General features: G+C 33.9%; 2 protein-coding genes across 3 annotated transcripts in view; both read right to left on the bottom strand.

The window, feature by feature from the left end:
• The window catches only part of LOC125062341 (dystrophin-like protein 1), a 150,847-nt gene that overhangs the window by 102,209 nt on the left and 27,529 nt on the right, over positions 1 to 21,109 (bottom strand). For both annotated transcript variants that reach the window (XM_047668180.1, XM_047668178.1), the window contains exon 2: positions 16,523 to 16,779. In XM_047668180.1, the coding sequence (XP_047524136.1) occupies positions 16,523 to 16,729 (207 nt within the window). In that variant the 5' untranslated portion in view covers positions 16,730 to 16,779. The remainder of the gene's footprint in view (positions 1 to 16,522; positions 16,780 to 21,109) is intronic.
• Positions 1,668 to 2,597, bottom strand: LOC125062343. The gene is made up of 4 exons (XM_047668181.1): positions 2,401 to 2,597; positions 2,235 to 2,321; positions 2,061 to 2,156; positions 1,668 to 1,879 (listed from the first exon to the last, which is right to left on the bottom strand). Exons 1-4 carry the CDS (start codon positions 2,453 to 2,455, stop codon positions 1,731 to 1,733), a joined length of 387 nt encoding a protein of 128 aa, XP_047524137.1. The 5' UTR covers positions 2,456 to 2,597; the 3' UTR covers positions 1,668 to 1,730.

The raw sequence follows: 21,109 nt of genomic DNA, 5'->3' as shown, positions 1-21,109 counted from the left end.
AAGTTCCACATAAGTTCCAAATAAGCTATTTATTACTTATTGGTAGGATAAACACTATTGTTGCGTTTCACGACTGTCAGATAGCGCTATTCGTCACATAAAGTCCATCATAAGTTATATGTCGGATGAAGTGGCAAATAGCACAATTTATCTGAAACATAAGTGTGTTTGACTGATGTCAGACAAGAAAACGTTGTGATTCAATAATATGATGGACGTTTTTGAAACTCTTGAAGATGAGTTTGATGAATACTTTGATCGCATCACAACACCGCGCAGGAATCCCGTATTTCAGAATAGAACCAACTATATGGAGACATTGGACGAAACGGACTTTAGGACACGGTTCAGACTTACTAAAGAAGCCGTGATGTTTGTTTATTCAATGATTGAAGAAACAATTTCTGCTCCTACAGAAAGGTAAGTACCTACATACATACAACCCGCAATGATTGGTTTAGCTACCAGATGAGCGCTGCTGGATCCACTTAACAATAGATTTTCTATTGTGTCTGGTTTTCCTAGACAAAATAAGTAGGAATAGGAATCTATTTACCTTACCAACGAATTCCTTATGTACCAAATCTAAGCCATGTTTGTTTCAGAAATCATGTTATAATGCCGATTACTCGTCTACTATTGACTTTGAGATATTATGCAACAGGAAGTTTTCTCACAGTAGTCGGTGATTTCTCTGGTGTCAGCAAAGCTTCTGCCAGTCGCATTGTCACCTTGATTTCACAGGCTATTGCACAGCTCCGTCCTGAGTTCATCAAATTTCCAACCGATACTCAAGAAATACAGCAAGAGTTTTACAACATAGCTAAATTTCCAAGACTCATTGGCGCTATTGATTGTACCCATGTTCCTATAAAATCTCCAGGTAAAAGATCCAATAACCATATAAAAACATAATATCTATTAAACTATGTAGTTTGTACTTTGTTATTTATTCGATTATTGTTTCTAGTTTGTATAATATAACTTTTGTCATTTTAGGTGGAGACAATGCAGAAGAATGGAGAGACAGAAAGTCACAGTTTTCTTTTAATGTTCAAACTGTAGTGAGTGCAAAGTTGAAGATTTTAGACATAGTGGCTAGATGGCCAGGAGCAGCACATGACCAAACAATTTTCAACAATTCATTCCTAAAACAAAGACTGATAAATGGAGAATTTGGAAACCTTTTGATTGTTGGTGATAAAGGCTATGAAAATACTTCATACCTTCTAACTCCACTCCAAAACCCCACGACTCCAGCAGCACATCTATATAACGAATCTCAAATTCGAAGCAGAAATGTGGTGGAAAGGACATATGGTGTTTGGAAAAACCGGTTCCCCATTTTGTCAAAAAAGATTTTGCTTCATGTATCTCGTGTACAAGCCGTGATAGTGGCATGTGCGGTGTTGCACAATATTGCTATTGATATGCGAGATGAACATTTTGAACTACTACAACAAGTAGATGAACCTGCTGATGATATTGATCAAAGCGCAATTGACAACGTGGGAAATGCAAGTGTGCGAAGTAATCTTATTAGTGATTATTTTGCTTTATTACTATAATATTTTATAAATTACAAAATTTTTGAGATAAATTAAATAAACATTCAATGCTTTTATTAAAATAAAAATACAAATTTTTATTACAATACATCCTCGCTCCAGGCACAAAATCGATTATTTTTCTAATTTATTTAACAACATATTTTTTTCTATGGCCCATAATTATCTTTTATGCTCTCTTTCTTCCTCTTCAAATGCCCATTGCTTTCTCTTATTTAGAAGCTCTACCTCCAGAATCTTCTTTTGCAGATCCGCAATCTCTAATTTTGAATCAGCAACTTTTTCGAATGGCCTTTTCATCTTCGGAGTAGCTGAAAATAGATTGATTGGTTAGCCGTGTGGTGGCAGCAAAGACGAGTAGTACCACCCAATATTTGCTTGTGGGTGTCGATGAAAGCGACTTAGGGCTTATCCGCGAGTTTTAGATATAGCGTGGTGACTATAGGCAAAACCTAATAATGAAATAAATCTACTTTAATACAAATAACTTACATAAAGCGGGATGTTTTTTGGAACGTAGAGATTTTGGCTTCCAGTTGGTCCACTTTTCAATTGCCAATTTTTTTGGGGTAGCACTACCACATTCACCTGAAGTGAAACATAAAAGGTAAAGTCCGACTAACTTACCAACAACTCTGAGGCATAACAATTTGAAGCATTACTTACTTATTTTTCTTTTTGGAGGTTGCTCCTCATTAGAATCTTCCTTCTGTGTACAAACGTCTGCCTCAACTGAATGGATAGATTCTCTTTCTAAAATTATATCATAATATGTATGTAATATTGTTTCATTTGTGAGAGAAAATAAAGTAATTTGTATTGTATATCTTACCAATGCGATCGGAGTCAAATTGACTTTCAATTCCTTCGACAGACAACAATATCATGTCTTTGACTTTTTCCTCGATAGGGGTAAGAGGAGTAGCAGCACTAGGGCCACCTCCTTTACGTTACGTTTCAGCATGTATCAAGGCAGACTTTTTTCTTGTAGCCCTCTTTAAGCCTTCGTATTTAGCTTTTAAAGTTTTAGCGCTGAGAAAGTTTTTCCCACTTGTGCTATTAAACAGCGCCTCTAACGTCTTCCAGCACTGCTCTTTCTCCTGCCAGGTGACTGAGTCACTTTTTTTATTTTCTAATATATTTTTATGGTCAGCAACAAGCGAAGTTAGAAGCTCAACTTCTTCCCGGCTGAAATTGACGCTTCTTTCACGTTTTTGCGTAGACATTTTTTTAAGTTAAAGAATCCACCTCGAATCACAAATACAACGGAAAGGTCAAGCCGAAGGCACCGAACTAAAATATGTACTAAAATACTCAATAACCTAACAAACAAAAATACCATGTGAAAATGACAGCCCGTTTCATTACAAGTAATATTAAATGACCAACAAAAAGGTTAAGGTTCTATGTTTTTCTATAGAATTTTGTAACTTTATTTGTTCGTAACAAAAAAACGGAACATACGAATTTGGTGTTGCTACCACAATCTTCTTTATGTGTCGGATAGTTATGTGCCGGATAAAATATGATTGTGAAACGCAAAGTTTCTTATTCGGAACTTTTATCTTCCAAATAATTTATGTGTTGCATAGCTATTTGGTACTTTATCCATACATTGTGAAACAGACCCTAAGGGTCTGTTTCACAATTTATGGATAAAGTACCAAATAGCTATGCATCACATAAATTATTTGGAAGATAAATTGTGCTATTTGACACTTCATCGGACTCATAGCTTATAATGGACTTTATATGACGAATAGCGCTATCTGACAGTCGTGAAACGCAACAATAGTGTTTATCCTACCAATAAGTAATAAATAGCTAATTTGGAACTCATGTAGAACTTATCCGTACATTGTGAAACAGACCCTAAAGAAATTTTCTAGATTATTTCTTTATTAAATAATTCACAAACTCGTATTAGTAATTCTATACTGATAAATATATTTTATTAGGCTAAAGCTAAATAACGAGAAAATGATTGTAATATCAAATTTATTTATCTAATATGTAGCTTATTATATGTATATTTTTGTCCTTAGAGTCGAACCCAAAAGCAGTCATAGCATTTGGAAAACACTAGAGAAGCTTAACCTAATTACTACACAAAACATTTCTCCCTGAAATTCCCATAAGCACACAACATTTTCGCATGGCCCATAAATATTAAGTAATTAATGTAGCAGCACCTGTGACCTGTAATTAATAACCTAGCTCGCTTAATACAATTTGTACTTATGAAATCTACGCTTATTTCCTTAATAATTAATAGAACATCAGAAAATACTGTTTTAATAGCACCAAGAGATAAAAGTGCGTTCGTTTGTTACTGGCGTTGCAGATTCGTTAAAAAAGTGCAGGATATTTTCTATAATAACCCTATTCGACAGAAAGTACTACGGACAGCTTTCAGGTAGTTAGACTGATTTAGTTTTTTACTAATGTTTCCCTAAACACACTTAGATGTAAGGTTTTTGATAAGGCTTTCATTATATATTACGATGACTCTGAACTAGACTCTAAATCTATAACTGATTGTTTAGTTATATTTCAGTTTACATTCTTTCATTTTTTTTATTTTATCTAATAATGTACTTACTTATGCTTTCTGTTTCATACATATTGTTTATTTAGGTAATCTGTTGTACTTTGTATATTGTCTAAATGTTTTGTTTTTTAATATGTATGTTAGCTGGCAGTATTACCTTTCTTGAATTAACTATTAATCAATATTTTTTTGAGTATCATGGGAGAGCTGTACGTACCCATTACAACATACCAGTCAGATCAATTGTTAACAAATATTAAGGATAGGTTTAGGGTTATACCTATAACGGAACAGAAATTGATTTTCAGTTTGTATGAAATATCGTATAGGCGATATTTGATCTTTATTGAATTTACATACAATACTCCGATATTCTGCCATACAATGATTTAAAAAATATACTGACCAAATTCAAAAGGTTTATTATATATGTAGTGAGATAATTCAGTCCATAACATGCCACAACATACTGAGGTTATATACAAATATCTGAGGCACCACACAATATCAAATAACATTACGTTCACTAGAAGAGCAGCTCCATGTGAAATGCAAGTTATAAACAAAACTTTCCATACAATTTCATGTCTGAATTACGTGTGTGTAGGTATTATTGTATGTACAAAAGCTTTTGTAAATAGCACACCAATAATCGTAATGTAACTAGTAACTCTAAAACTGAAATATTTGAAATTTCTTCCAGTGGCTACCCATAACGGTGCGTAGCCTTAAAGTCTGTCCAAAATAATATCATGAATTTATGAATTCTACATAATACAAGTCGTGCTATGTCTCCACAACTTACAAGTTTGACGTGACATAATATATCATCCTGATTCATAGTCTTTGTTACTGCACATAAACATTACAGATATAATAATGGATTACAAAGCCATTTAAAGACTTATTTCTCTTATTAGGAACAAGGATATCCTTTAAGGAACAATTGTATATTAATAATTGTTTCATAGAGAAAAATGTTTTACCAAATCGGGAGAACCACATTTCTCACATATTCGTTGAGCATTTTTGTAAAGTAACTTGTACTGTGTCAGCCATACATCACAAAACTTTTATTATTGTTCTATAAAGTTACTATAGGAATTAGGTCGGCGTGTTTAAATGTAATGACTGAATGCCCACTACAGGTTACTCTTTAAACAAAGACGCATATTTAACTGAGCCAACAAAAGTTACAGATTTAGGAATTTTGTACTATATTGTTTTACCGAAAAGATAGAGTGAGTCACGAAACGTAATTTGGTGGCAAAAAATTATTTAAGACATATTAATATTAGCCAACATCAGCCCTTTGTATTCATGTTAGGTGAATTCTGCTAATCAGATTACCTCGCCAAGGAATCCAACGAGAAATCACTTCGTGCGTGGTCTAGCGATCGGTAGAATTCTCAAGTGAATTCAAATTAGAAGACTGGTTAGAATATTTTAATATTGCTGGGGTCTTCAAGGTTATGTGACTCATATACTACACACAATAAGAATTTCATGTTGACGTAAAAACTTTTAGCCGTTCAAGACTCTAAACTAACAGGGTTCACTTTAGGCATTCTACCTAAGGGGACATAGCCGTGAACGGACTACTGATTGGTGAATTAATGGTGCTTCAGCCGCAGCCCAGAATAGGAGGAGAAGAAACTTATTTAGTGACTGGCAAACGAACACCAAGAAGAATCAGCGCTAAGTAGGAATTAAGTACTTCCATAAATGAATAAGTATTGTGTTTAAATACAGGAGTCATGTGTCGTGCTTAGTCTCGTAATTAAATTTTGTCCTAAGATTTTCAGGTTAAGACTATTTTTAAAGACAATTGTTAATCAAAATGATTGAAGAATTTTTATTTTATCCAAGCAGAAATTTCTATGCTATTCTACAGCCAGATGTTTCGACCGTCTGCGGAGCACTTTATTGAATGTAATATTGAAGAATTTAATAATATTTAGAATATTTTGTGACATATATACATAACTTAACCAGCAACATTTTCATGTAAAATGTTTCCAAGACGCGAACATATAGCCATCAAAAAGTTATTAGAAGTTAAGAAAAAGTTATCGTCCTACACAAACTGTACACCTTAGTCTAATTAAATGGCTAGGCCATTTCGCCATTGAAATTGATGAACAATATATTCCCTTACTATTACGTAAGTTCTTTTATTAACAAAACGACCAACCTAGGTATTTGAGATTTACGTCTCATTGGTAGTCTTGGTATGTTCGATCTAAGGTGTGAGATTCAACTTCGGGCCATTTTGATTTTTTTACATAAAATTTCAACTTTTTTGGAAGTTACTGTCGATTGAACACCCCCCCCGTTCGTACTAGTTCGTATATCATAGTCTTAGTTATGTTAAATTGTTATTAATATCCAAACCGTACACAATTGCTTATATAAATAAATAAAAGTGTATTTATTCAAGTATAAATAAACAAAATTTACTAATGGCTTCCAGGCGGGTCTTATTTCTTTTAATGAACATCGAAGTTAAATTTTTGAAGATATTTCCGATATTTTTTCATCAAACAATCTTGTCCAATGAAAGCAAAGTTTTTGTTGGTCTTTTAATATATTTCGTCGAAATTTGTCTTTCATTACGCCACTTGATTCAAAGGTAAAAAAAGGTAGGTACAAATATTTTTTATTATTAATAACCGACTTCAAAATATTAACAAAACGCTTCATTAAATTTATCTTTTATATATTTTTTCAAGATGGAATAAGTCGGGTTGACCCATTAGTGTTTAATTCAGTACACAAGCTAAATTCGAGCGCACAATTATGTTGAAAAGCAACTCGCAATAAAATGTACTTAAACTAAACTTAATTTGTACCTACAAAGTAGAATCTTATTAGTATAATTTACGAGAATGTAATTTTCAACTAAAAGTGAAGTATGTGTACATGGAACGTACTAATTAATGGAATGCCAATATTATACTCCGAGAATGTGCAACTTGGACGTAAGTACCCACCAATGGAATTAACATATTACAATTGTGGTTAATTAAATTTAAAATAATATACTAATATATAACATAACACTTATAATAATATATTCTACACAAAGATAATTATTTTTGTGTGGAATACCGAAGATCACTAAAGCCACATTAAAAGAATATATGACAATTTGGAGAAAAGTCCCTGTGACTATTAATAATAGTATATTTTAAATCAATTCGTCGTGAATTTTTAAGTGCATCTATTTCGTAACCATTAATTTTCATAAACGTACGAGAATAGACGAACGAATAGCGCTATCTGACAGTCGTGAAACGGAACAATACTGTTTATCCTACCAATAAGTAATAAATAGCTGATTTGGAACTTATGTAGAACTTATTCGTACATTGTGAAACAGACCCTAATATGAAAAAAAATGTAATGGGAGAATAAATGTAATGACGCGTTGCAAATACGAACGCAACAATAAACTCCACGCCAGTTTTCTGTCGGCAGATTAGTTAAAAATTCCTCCATATTACAGATCAGCAGTATCAAGAATAATGTAATCTAGAATAATTAATATGTATGTAAGGCTCTCTAGCAAAAAGGAATTTTGAAACCATTAATATAGAGCAGCCCTTACGTATTTAGAAATTTCCGAAACTAAAATGGCTCTTATTAGTAAATGTTTCATATTCTCTTTAGTTTGTAGCTTATAGTTACTCGACTGAGCTAAAGCCTAGGATCGATCCTATCGATATATCGATATATACATGAAATATTAGCAATACCTCTTATTAAAAATTAAAAAAAAACAACTATATTCCGACACATCACTGGTCATACTCGTGTATAAAATTACTCAATCTAAAGAGTACATCCTGTATGTTCTCTTAAGATTCTCTCTCTCTTAAGATTCTCTCTCTCTTAAGATGAATACACAAGCGTATTTAAATATAAAACGATATTTTTATGAAGATAAGTAATTTATAATTAACTAAGATTAAAAAGAGTTTTATAAAAAACATTATCAATAGCCGATTTCAATATACAGTGCTTGGGCGATTAAGTCTCTTAAATTATAAACCTTTTATCAAGTGTAAACTGTGAAATGATATTTCGCGTACCGTTTCAAAAAGCTTTTACGTGCTTTTAAAGCGATTTAATTAAGTGACGTGATTCTTTCAACACTATGAAATTTACAGCGACGTGGCTTGTCAAAGTCATCAAATTTTGGCACTTATCCGCCGAGATAAACATAGTTCTTTTGAAACACAATTTGTGACCTTTATATTTTAGACTATCTATTTTTAAATAAGCACGCACTTCCACACGTAAAAGCAACTCTATCGTTAAGGACTCTACGTGTAGGAATCTATGAAACTGAATGGGAAGTCAACACATTTGTAAAACGATTGTATTTATGTATAAGAATATTGCTCGGCCCGTGCCTTGTATAGAATTATTCACTCTGAGTTCAGCATTTCATTAATTATTTTTTACTCTACGTCTTCTGTGCCAGACAAATCTAATCGCCTTGTTTTATCAAGTTGATTAAACGTAAGATTAAGCACACTTAGTAATTGATAAACTTAGATGCCCACCGGAGATTAGAAGGGCCGAAATCAAAGTCGAATTTTACATGAACCGATAACCGAATATTCAGATATATGGATTCCCAAAAACATATGAAAAATGACATTTTTTAAAGAGATAGCAATGCGGATACGGTATAAGTTAAAGCTTCAACACATTGCTAAGAATACAAAACATTGCTTACTGAAAAAGCAATATTTGTACGTAAATTTTATTGACGGTTTAATATTTACCATTTTTTTTCAAGTAATAGGAGGCAAACGAGCAGGAGGCTCATTTGATGTTATGTGATACCGCTGCCCATGGACACTCACATTGTCAGAAGGCTCGCGGTGCCGGCGTTTAAATAATTGGTACGCTCTTTTCTTGAAGGTCCCTAAGTCGAATTGGTTCGGAAATAATTCAGTGGACTATGCGGTGGTGCGCAGCAAGAACTGCTTTAAAAAACGCTTAGTTGTCGAACGACGGACGTACGAGGTGATACAGACGGTAATTTGTACTCTGCCTTGACGTCCGAAAATAAAACTCAAAAGTAATTTGCTTCCGTTATGTTGAATAAAAAATATTAAACCGACCTTCGTGGTTACGGTATTTTTAACCGACTTTAATCCCGAGGGGGTTATCAACGGACGTATACTTTTTTTGAATGTTTAAGCATAATCCCTCCGGACGTTTATGATCGAGGTTTTCGGCTTTGCAGTTCAATTGGGTTACGTTTATTTATCAATAAGGAATCATTGCAGACACATCACAAATACTAATATGTATGAGTATCGCGACTAAAATTAAATGAAATGCAATACAAATAGTATGTATATTGCATGGCATGTATGAGTAAATGGCACGAAAATGTTAACAACAATTTAGAGTACATATTAGACAAAACAATTACAGCGATTTTAATTGCAATTTAATTAAAATCTATACTTGCTATATTTGTAAATATGTAAGCACCATCTATCTACATGATAATTTAGCTGCTGCATTGTTTTTAATAACACCATGCGCCTATTTTATTTTAGTATAGAAGTTTTTTTTGCTCTAGGTACATGGTCTTGACATATCAATCAAAGTCACAAAGTCAATGTATACAAAATATTGTAAAAACTATTTCAAAAGAGTAAGTATGGAGTTTCTTGTCCATTCTTCTCCATCTACCTACCTACTACCTAACTACTTTCTCGAAGGGGCAACTAGAATATTTATTTTAAATATTTTTAACTTGTTATTTTGACTTGAAATAAATGATTTGACTTTTACTTTAAAAGGCGCTTGAAAGTAGTAGAAACACGAAAAAATCAACATTTACAAAATGAGTGTCATAAAAATTATGTTATAATTATACTAGAGTAAATCAAATAAGCATTAGGTGAGACTTTGTAATAGAGTAAGAGTAATTTTCAGGACATTATCTAAAATGCCTCGTGAAAAATGCAAAACTTTTTCAATCCATGATACTAATCAAATATTTCAGTCGCTCGAATACCCAGTAATACAATGAGTTTGAGTTTGCTTTGGTCGAAAATACGTCACACCAAATATTTAAATCCATTTTAAACAAAGGATCAATGCGTAAATTCGATAACGTAACGGTAGATTTTTGTATGGACAAATTCAACTCCAATGGCGTATTTGGAAGTAAACAGGATATACTAATATTATAAAGCGGAAACATTTGTGTTTTTGTATGTATGTTTGTAATGTTTTCACACAAAAACTACCGACCGACCGATTTCCAAAATTCTTTCTCCGTTCAGCTGCAGCTTTAGTGACTGACATAGGCTTTATGTGCAAAAAAATTGGGTTCCTTAATAAAAATGCAATAATATAATGGGTTATATAGGTGTGAAAAAACTATCCATAAAAAATCTGTGATCGCGTGCGCTGTGGAAACTATTGACGATAGAACAAAAAAATTTTGTACAGTATCAATATCTACAAAAAGAACGTTTTACCCATGGGTAATACAAAATTACGTCAAATGTTGTGTATAGGGAAGTTCTAAGACAGTTCTACAAAAAAATCTCTTCTCTAATATTAGAAGAAAGTTTTGCATTTTGAATTTGTTTTTATTTTTAACAACTTATAATGGCAAAGCTAAAAATTCCTGGACATTAAAAAAATGTCATTATAGGTAATGAAAGAATTTTTTTCAAGTAGCCTTGAAATCAAGAATTTTTCAATATCTGTAGAGTATTTTTAAATTTACTAATGTCGGACATTCTTCGTAAATTATGTTACGACGATCACTATCACGAGATCAGTAATAATAATAATAATATAATAATAATAAATAATTGCAGGGAAAGTTATTTTCGAGCTGACAACAGCAAATTATCAAATTGGCATTCGAATTCTCATAATATTAAAACATAATTACTCACAATTAAAACATAATCATTTAAAGATGTATTCTTTAATTGGCATATCAATTATACAACATTTTCAGCACTCATTCTCGGAAAACTGCACTCCCAAGATATTCTAATTAATTTTCGCGAAAGAAAAATAATCTTGAACAGAAACCGGGTGTTTTCTTTTAATCCGAAAATTTTATTAAAATTACAAAATGTTGCAGTTTATACATTGTGAATTTACTTGTACATAATTTTCATAATATAACTTCATACTTCATTTATATAATAATTGTAGCATAAGGCTCTTTCACACATAGCTAGTATGTGGTGTAGATTTCTACACTTAGACGCCCATTTGTGCGTTAAGTCCTGGCTAATTACAGCCTATAGACAGCCTGGCTCCTTCCAGAAGCTTAGAAGTTTCCTCGGCACTTCACAGCCTTCACGGAGCGATCTCACTGCTCCGAAAGTTTCTGTTCGTCGGGAAGCCATAGCTATTCAATCCAGGACTACGTGGGTGATCGATTCCTTTTCGCTGAAACAGCCTCATTATTTATGTTTTCATAATATTGGACTTGTACCCCAACAACTATTATAACAACTTTAATTTTTTTTTGCAATAACATTTTAAGCCAGTTATTAGTGTAAAATAAAATGTGTGCGTGTACTAGGTGTACACACGTAAGAAGTGAAACTGCTTTATGACCTTATTTTTCGAAAAATGATCTACTATATGCAACTTAACGAAATTGGTTAAATAAAGTTTAACAAAAGGCTTTTATTATCATAGACATGAATACAAATACAATTATTTCATTTTACCTTATTACTACTAAGATTATTACAAAATTTCATTAATTGTAATAGAATTATTACTATCATTGTTATCGTTATTATATATTTTTGTTATTAATGGCTTCGAATCTCTTCGGATCAACCGTGGTAGGGACAAGAAAAAGATGGCGCGTAACCGAAGAACGTGACGATTTGCTACAAAATTTCTCCCATACGTCGATAAAAAATTCATTCTAACGCCGATAAAGAAGTTTGACTTCAAAAAGCAACATGGCGCGTAACCGAAAAACGTGACGATTTGCTACAAAATTTCTCCCATACGTCGATAAAGAACTTTCATTCCAACGCCGATAAAGAAGTTTGACTTCAAAAAGCAACATGGCGCGTAACGGAAAAATGTGACGCGTAACGAAAAAATGTTACACTAAATTTTTTTCCAACCCCGATAAAGAAGTTTCACTTCAAAAAACCCACAAGCGACTGAATAATGGTTTTGAATTCGTCAATTGGAAATGTAATGACATTTACGCAAATAGCATTTTACTACAATGGTCCTCGTCTTTCTGCCGTTTGGACGTACAAATTGCCTCATCCGTCACTCTTAACCATGTGATTGATATCCTGAAACCCGAATATGCAATCAACAAATCCGAGACATGCGGCAATTCATCAATTCCTTTTATAAACATTTCAATGTAACACAGATCACATAAAACTCAATTTGCCGATTTTATATAAAAACTTTTTCGAATCCTTTATTGAGCTGGCTGGAAAGTTTTTTTTTGAATATTCATAACTCCGTTTTAATTTTCTTTCGTTAATTAAATTTCTGTTTTATGATGCTTAGAGAATTTTGATAGAAATATTTTTGTGACTGATGTAGAAAATATGTAATCAGATAGTATTTTAGTGTTATCTAATACCAAGATGTTAGAGTTGCGTCAGAATAGAGTATTAATACATTATAAATTTAGTATCGTGAGATAGTGGACGTCATTGGGATGTTTGCATAAGAAACAAGCCAAAGGATTAACTAAATTTTTAAAACTAATTATATAAAACGTTAATTTTAGAACGATATATGTATTTTCCGCTATAATATAAAAATACAACATGAACAATGTGTGTTATCGCAATTTTGTTCTTTCTTATAGATTCCGTACTGTTATTGCCTGAAATCAGAAAAAAGTTCCGAAGAAACTTGATAATAATATTTATACTTTATAACTTTTTTTGGAATTCTAAATATGTTTTTTTACTGTACATGGAACCTAGCATTAATTGTGACTAATGATTCTTAAGATTAACTTTTAGATTTTTATTATTTTGGATGTTAGTTATGTAATTGTATAATTATACAATGTTATTAGTATGGCTTCAGCGTGCGACTCTCATCCCTGAGGTAGAAATTTCGACCCCCGGCTGTGCACCAAGGAAAGCATCGTGAGGACACCAGCATGTCTTAGATCCAAAAAGTCCACACGAGGTGGACTTTTCAGGTCGAAGACCTACTTGTCTATTTGATATACAAATGATCATAATACAGATACAGAAATCTGAGGCCCAGACCTAAAAAGTTTGCAGCGACACTGATTTATTTTATACACTGTTATCCGTAATATAATTTGTATTGATTAGTTATGAACCTTATTCCCTTAGTATTTCTTTTTTCTTTTTCGTGCCTAGGGTTGCCTGAAAGAGATCGCTTGTTATCGATAAGGCCGCCTGTTGCCTCCTTAATAATTTATGTTATCTGATTGTATGTGTACTGTCCATGCAACAAAGTGTTAATAAATATTTATCGAAAATAATTGATGCTGTTATAATAAATTTCGGTATTATTCATAATAAAGCAGGTTTACTGTTATGTATTATATATTTAAATTTTTAATTAAAAAAAACTCGGTTGCACAAAACCACTGCAGCTTAACATGCCAAAAATTAACAAACTACTGATCTTAGTGGTTTCGTTGGAATCTTGCGACTGTGGAAGTATGTGCGACGCGATGGCACGGATGCTATGTCAAAGGAGCTAAAACAAAATTACGATGGATATTTGAATGCCTTCGTTCGAATCACAATAAAATCTCATTCCCCGCGGACGTGCTTAGGAATTGTATTGAAAGATACAACGTGCCTTATCGACATCTAATAAATATAGTTGTAGTCGTATAGGATTTATAAACATGATGCGGAGTTGCGATCCTTCAAATGGGATCGCAATTATGCCGTTATAAATATTTTTATATAAGAAAACTGGACAGAAGTTTTGGCCGCAATTGTTATATATTAATTATAACAACTACTAATTCTAAACATCAAAAACACGGTCAACATTTATAAATTATATAAACACAGCCTAAATGTTAAGTTTTAATTTAAAGTAGGCTTTTTAAGTCTTCTTAAAAGTAGCTTTGTCTCTTCTTCTAGCTGAAGTAGTAGAAATAGTGTGAACGTGAAAAAAATTATTCGCAGGATTCATTGGGTCGATGGAATAATAGTAAACCATTATATATGATGGATCACACTTTTTTAATTCAACATGTTTTTAATATATTGTAAGTGTACACAACACTTTCATTTAAAAAAGTACCTGTGCCACAAAGAACGGAACCATTTACATACTAAAATTATAACTCTTGAGTACGTACCTCGTTCCGATATATCTTTAACAGGAAGAAAGACAAAAAATTGTCAGTCATAAGGATATGAAGATATTATTATATGATAATATATTAGTTTGGGAACAATAAGAGATTTTAGACTATAACCTACTATAACCTTAAAACGAACAAAACACTCACTACAAAATTATAAAATTGAGGACGTAACTACTGTTGCGTACTATCGTCCTACGTACATCCATACGTCATACGTATTATTAGTAAACAAATATAATTGGCAAAAAGGTAAAACAAAAACGCGTCCAACACAATCCGAGTGAAACAAAGCAGTGAATCAAAAATTGTGACGACCCCCTCATCAAAAATTATGTAACTAAAATTTTGTATTTCGAACAGTACCTTAGAGCAAATAAACCAGGTTTATTTTTAACTAAAAAGCCTTTAGCTCCCAATTAAGGAAATCGTTTTAGTCACTTTAACAAAACTTAAAACTCCTAAAGGATCTAGTAGTGTTCAGATACCGCACGGTAAATACAACCATCATCCAGATTAAAGCCATCTTAACAGATGATCCACCAACGACAAGGCCGGGGCTCTATCAAACGAGAGATTCTCAACGGGATTTAATGGGAAAATCTAATTTCCTTACTTAAACCGCTTGGCCAAAGTATTACCATTGTGATGACCGGTAAGGCCAAGAGTCAAAAAACTGGATAAATTGCATATACGCATCGCTTCATGGAACTAATCTTAAACTCTAAAGGGTCTACATTCATTCTAATATATTGCCGTTATCGACTTCCGCAAAAAAGGATGGTTCTATCGTGAGGGAGTAGAAAACTCGTGTGCAAAAGTAAACGTCACATATTTTTTTCTGAATATTAGAGAACCAATTAAAAATATTGTAAAATCAAATCAATACTGGAAGAACGCTTTCGTAATAAAGAGGTATATGACAGTGAAACCTTACAATCATTTGGGGCAGGGTTTTGAATTTTTTTAACGGTAAAGGTACGTTTCCACCTAAATATCGTGCGGCACATTTGTTTACAAACATTTTAAAACAATAGCAGAATAAAGCGCGTATCGCTTTTGGCTTGTCTCTCTACCAGCAATGCTATGTGTAGCTTTTGTGAGCGCACAGTATTGCACACTTGTTCACACACAATCTTGAACAAGTCACTGAGAAGATTTTCTGCCGACAGTTGCTAATATGGACGGGCAGGAAAACGTTGTTCTTTGAAAAAATTACTTGGCATAGTGCGATCAAAATTAAATGTGTTCGCTTGGATAGCGGAAGCAAGCACTGAGTTCGCGATTACGAGTGAGTGCGCGTTTTTTTTTTAATGGAATCTCGCTCTTGGCCTTAAGGTTATTTACAGCGTAGCTAAATGGGCGTTTTCCCGCGACTAGGGCAAGGGCGTCTCCTGTAAGACTCGAACCTCGGCTTGGGCCGTCACGGGGTGGTCAATCGCCTGAAGGGCAGGACGGAAGCTCACTGGAGTGAGCGAAGTACGCAGTAAAGGTCCTCGCCTTCCCCGGTAAAGGCGGTTTTTTACCCTAATCTACTATATAAAAATAAGTCGGGTTTTCCTTCCTGACGCTATAACTCCAGAATGCACGAACCGATTTCCACGGTTTTGCATTTGTTGGAAAGGTCTCGGGCTCCGTGAGGTTTATAGCAAAGAAAATTCAGGAAAAATTTCAACAGAAAAGCGGGATCACCAAACTAAATGTTACATAAAACGAAGCCATCTGGTGGCGAAACGGAGTTCGGAGTTTCCTAGTCTGATTATGATTTTTGTTATTATAGGCCGCGCGGGTGGCTATTAATTTGTCATTAGCTATCGTGATTGCATCGTCCGTGTTAGAACGTGTCGGGGCCTCCGGAACTTTGCAAAAATATTCGCGCACAATTGTTATTGTTCGCTTGAGTGAGTCGACCAAAACAAAAATTTGTGCCGTACGCTGTGCAGCACTGTGCTGCACTGTGCAGTTATACCTGGCAAATGCAACTATGATATCTTCGATAACACAATCGGAAAATAGTTAACATGAACTTACCTTAGCAGGAAACGCGATTCCATACTGGAACGCCTCTTCTGGATGCAGAGACATCTTGTTGTCGTACTCGTCATTATCGACGAGGTCGTATTGTCTTGTCAAAGACATCTTTCTACTCCACTTAAACAATTTCATGGGCACACGCTTCCACGATCCCGCCCTCAGTACCACCCGGATGTAACGAGACTTTTGCCCCCGCTTAAACATCGAGGCTCATTCTTCGTACCACTCTGATGAAACACCGGCACTACTGCCGTCTGAAACAAAGTACATTGTTAGTTTTCAAAGGGTTTTCTATGTGACATATGAAATAAAAAGAAAGGTATTTCAAATTCTTGGTCCTTCGAAACGTCCCAACTTGCAAACAAATCACTTTTGTTTGGACACTTGGACGTACGACGTCAGTAAAAAATGATACAGAAAAACGGAGTCATGGTAAACACCAAGGATACGGAGCTGATCTGATGGTTTAAGGGAAGATACAACGGACACACAAATGTGTTCTCTAATCTACAGCTCCTATGATGTTTAAAAAAATAAATCTGTGGCGCTACAACCTTTTAGGTCTTGGCTTCAGATTTCTGAATCTGTCATGATCATTTTTAAATCTAATAAAATAAAATATGTTTATTAAGGAACATAAGATACATGTATCACTTATTCCACGTCATTAAATTTGAATTTGTAGGCATCCCTACTCATCGGCAAAGAAGACAGAGGGTGTAGGGCGTAGGCCGAGAGAAAAAGCCGGCGTAAAAAACTCTCGGTATTCTTTTAAAATAGCAAATCATCAAACAACACTTATAGGCATAGGCAAGTAGGTGATCAGCCTCCAGTACCTGACACACGCCGTCGACTTTTTCGGTCTAAGACATGTCGGTTTCCTCACATGTTTTCCTTCACCGTTCGAGCAAATGTTAAATGTGCGCACATAGAAAGAGAGTCCATTGGTGGACAGCCGGGAATCGAACCTACGACCTCAGGTATGAGAGTCGCACGCTGAAGCCACTAGGCCAACACTGCTCTCTCTCTGTCTCTCACTATGATGTTTGCCTTGTATTATTTCAGAGTAAATAAATATAGTGTGTAAAAGACCAGGCAATGAGTTTTTCATTTCCAACACAAAACCGCTACCCATCAAACCGGGCAAGCTTAAAGATGTCAGAGATGTTGCACAGTATGTGTCTAAGGCAAAGGCAATAGATTTTTATAATAACCTGTATACCGAACCCACAAATACTGTCTAGTAATAAACAATAACTAGAATAACTAGACATGTTCCTGACATGGAACACGGTCACTAGAAGAAGGGCCCATTATTTTGATTTTTTAAATTAAGTATCTGTTTGTTTAATTAACATTAAACTTTAATTTTTTTGTTATGTAAGTTTTAAGCATACTCATCGAAATAAAAATTAAAATTATGCATGATTTTGTTTCATTTTTAAAATAAACAGTTTTTTTTCCCTCTTGAAAAACAGTTATTCTGAAAATGGGCTCCTCTTCGTTTCGCCTCTTCAATTGTGAAAAGAATAAACTGCGTGGCTACTAAGAATAATTCAATAGATCCGTAGTTAGGTCTATTGAATTAGTCGATCTATAGAATTCAATAGTCCGTAGATAGAAGAATAGTTCAATAGGCGCTGTTTCAACGCCATGTTTCGCATAAACATTTGTTAACGATGAAACAATTTCGCAACAATAGCTAAGTACGTGGGTTAACGATTCGACGAAATAACGAACCAATTAAGGGCAAACAAACGTCGGGAAGGTTGATAGAGAAAACTTTGACGAAACGGGTCAGATGTAAGACGAAGGATTCAATTTGTCCTATAAATGACTTTGTTAAGTATTGAATAATGGTATTTTTGGTATTTCTTAAAAAAACTTGTCAACTCTCTGAATCTGAAGAAATACGTATAGAACAAAAGTTAAAGGTGGTGGAAGACATTGAGAGTGTCAGTTTGACAGCGTTGTGTGACACCAGCTGCCCACTGAGGTATTCCGAACCTGAATTGGTTCGGGTCTTAGGGTCCTTCAAGAAAAGAGCGTATCAATTATTAAAAGGCCGGCAACGCACTTGCGAGCCGTCCGGCAATGTGAATATCCATGGGCCGCGGTATCACTTAATATCAATCAGGTGAGCCTCCTGCCCATTTGCCTCTTATTACATAAAAAAATGCCCAATATTATAGGAAAAGGAATTCCTGGCCCAAGTAAATTTTTCTTATCTTAAATAAGAATTCTTATTTTTCTTTCAGAAAATGTCACAACTGGACACCCGTAGTGGATTCTCCTTAAGGAATAAAATAATATTTTATATACAATTTCATAATTATCACGGATGCTTTGCTTTTATTGCTTGACAAATTAAACTACTGATATTTTAGATAATTAATTAAGTATAGGTATATATTTTCCAAGTTTTTTATATAGATTTAAAACCAGAGAGATGTCTAACTATGAATACTTATATAAGACATATGTACATTACGAACCCATCAGTTAACTAAGTGTTTAATAAATTCAAGGAGATTGCTCCCAGTTCAATATACAGGCGTCGAAGTAAATGAACGGTTAGGGTTGACATTGAGAATTATTGTAACCAGTTTAATGCAATTTAAATATGGAGGAGAGCTATCTTAGACAAAGAATTAGTCTAGCTATTCAAAGGGGGAACGCTGGCAGTATCTCCGGAGCCTTGCCTAAAGGGACTGATTTTAATAAAATATTTTCAGGTTAGTTATTGTTTTTATTGTTCTATTTTGTGTTGTTGATTCTGTTATAATAAATAATTAAATATATAAATTGTAGTTAGCGCGAATAGTAAACATTTAATTTAAACTTCTTTGGGACCGTTCAAGTATTACGTAACGCAATTTTCGGTGATTATTGACCCCCCCCCCCCCCATGAACTCGCCGTAACGTTTTTCAGTACCCAAGTACAGTACTGTATCCAAGTCTAGTTAAACGTTTCGTGACCACCTAGTGACTCTTTAGTTACTATTATGTGGTGTAAGTAGAAAATAATATTAATTCGTAACGTTTTACAAAAGGACCCCCCCCCCCCCATCCCAAAATTCGTTACGTAATACTTGAACGCTCCCTTTTACAGATACAAGAAGTTCTCGGGTTTTGAGAATCAAATTGAGATCCCTAAATACCGACTCACACCTCTCACTCAAACACAAAACACACACACATATACCCTACATTCGTCTTAATTAACATTTAAATAACTTAGATTCAAAGATTTTATTTTTGATATTTCTATGTATTAAAACATTGACCGCTTAAGCATTAAACATGTGCCACGGAATAATAACTAGTCGCCCGCAACTTAGTGATGCGGGGTGTGGGGTTTGAGACCTGTATTTATTATTTATAACAAAAATATAATTATTTAATACAATGCGACAAAAATTAAATATAAATTAACATATACCGCAAAACTAAATGCCGTTTCTGGGGCACACAGTTGTATGTTGAACGTATAGGATTTCATTGAAATTTGAAGACGGGTTAATCTCATACGATATCATTACGCGTTATGTAAAAATTTACCCAACATTACCCCTATTCTACCAAGTCGAGTTGATTATTTTTTATGATTATCTTGTCGATTATGTTGTGGTGTCTTAATATGGAATATCTCGTGTAATATGGAGTTATCTTATCTGGTACATGATTCTCGAATTTCATTCTATTAATGCAGGCTTAGTATTATATTCGATCATCCAATTAATATCAAATACAGAGATAGCTATTATATATATCAAATACTATAATTTCAAGCGTATTACTTACAGCAATCAGCTGCTCAGTATTTACGACGTCATTAAGGAGGGGTCTTATGTGTAATGTGGAGAGCAACCGTCGACAGCTTTACGTACTTAAAGGAGGCGTAAACACTTAAAATACCGGTAATAATAATAATAATAAAATGTGGTCTATCCCGGCCTCACGTGGATATTTATTTATAATACTTTGAACTGAACTGTGGAATCGACTCCCGGTGGCGGTTTTCCCTAAGAGATACCTCCAACTATTCAAAGTTGGAGTGTACTCCTCCCTCAAAGGCCGGCAACGCACCCACTAAAAATGGGTGTCCATGGGCTGCTATGACTGCTCTTTTTAGGCGTGCCGTAGTCTCGTATGCCGCCTATTATGTAAAAATATAAAATATACAATCGCCTATGTTACTCAATTTTTATTTTATTTTAACTTTAGTTTTTAATTTACTGACTGCTTTTTCCTTCTTGTAACATTTGCATCTGTTTGAATAATGAAAATTTATAGTACCAACGCAAAGTTTTATAATGGGGATGTTAACGTTTAGATTTTAATTTAAACTTCTGATAGGCAACCCTATACTAACGATTGATTGAGAAGTTACGCAGAGCTTCTTAATCCTGGTTTCCGAACATTAATTACTTTTCGTTAGGTTATTACCGATACTAAAGTTTTATTGGCGAAATAATTTAAAACAATTCACAAGTTTCAATTCTTCAAACTTTTTGTAATAGATGTTTGACAGAACGAAATAAGCTTAAGGAAAAATCAACTCTAGACATACAAATTGAATTA

This window comes from Pieris napi, chromosome Z (assembly GCF_905475465.1).
Source record: "Pieris napi chromosome Z, ilPieNapi1.2, whole genome shotgun sequence".
NCBI classification, from domain to species: Eukaryota; Metazoa; Arthropoda; class Insecta; order Lepidoptera; family Pieridae; genus Pieris; species Pieris napi.
Note: the sequence above shows the minus strand (reverse complement) of the source record. Positions and strands in the feature narration are given on the sequence as shown.

What these genes read in the sequence shown, in the direction of transcription:
- LOC125062343 (XM_047668181.1), bottom strand. Translation starts at nt 2,455, where the DNA reads ATGATATTGTTGTCTGTCGAAGGAATTGAAAGTCAATTTGACTCCGAT. An exon ending in ATTTGACTCCGATCGCATTG is followed by an intron (nt 2,322 to 2,400) that starts GTAAGATATACA and finishes ATATAATTTTAG; the next exon opens with AAAGAGAATCTATCCATTCA. An exon ending in CAAAAAACATCCCGCTTTAT is followed by an intron (nt 1,880 to 2,060) that starts GTAAGTTATTTG and finishes ATCTATTTTCAG; the next exon opens with CTACTCCGAAGATGAAAAGG.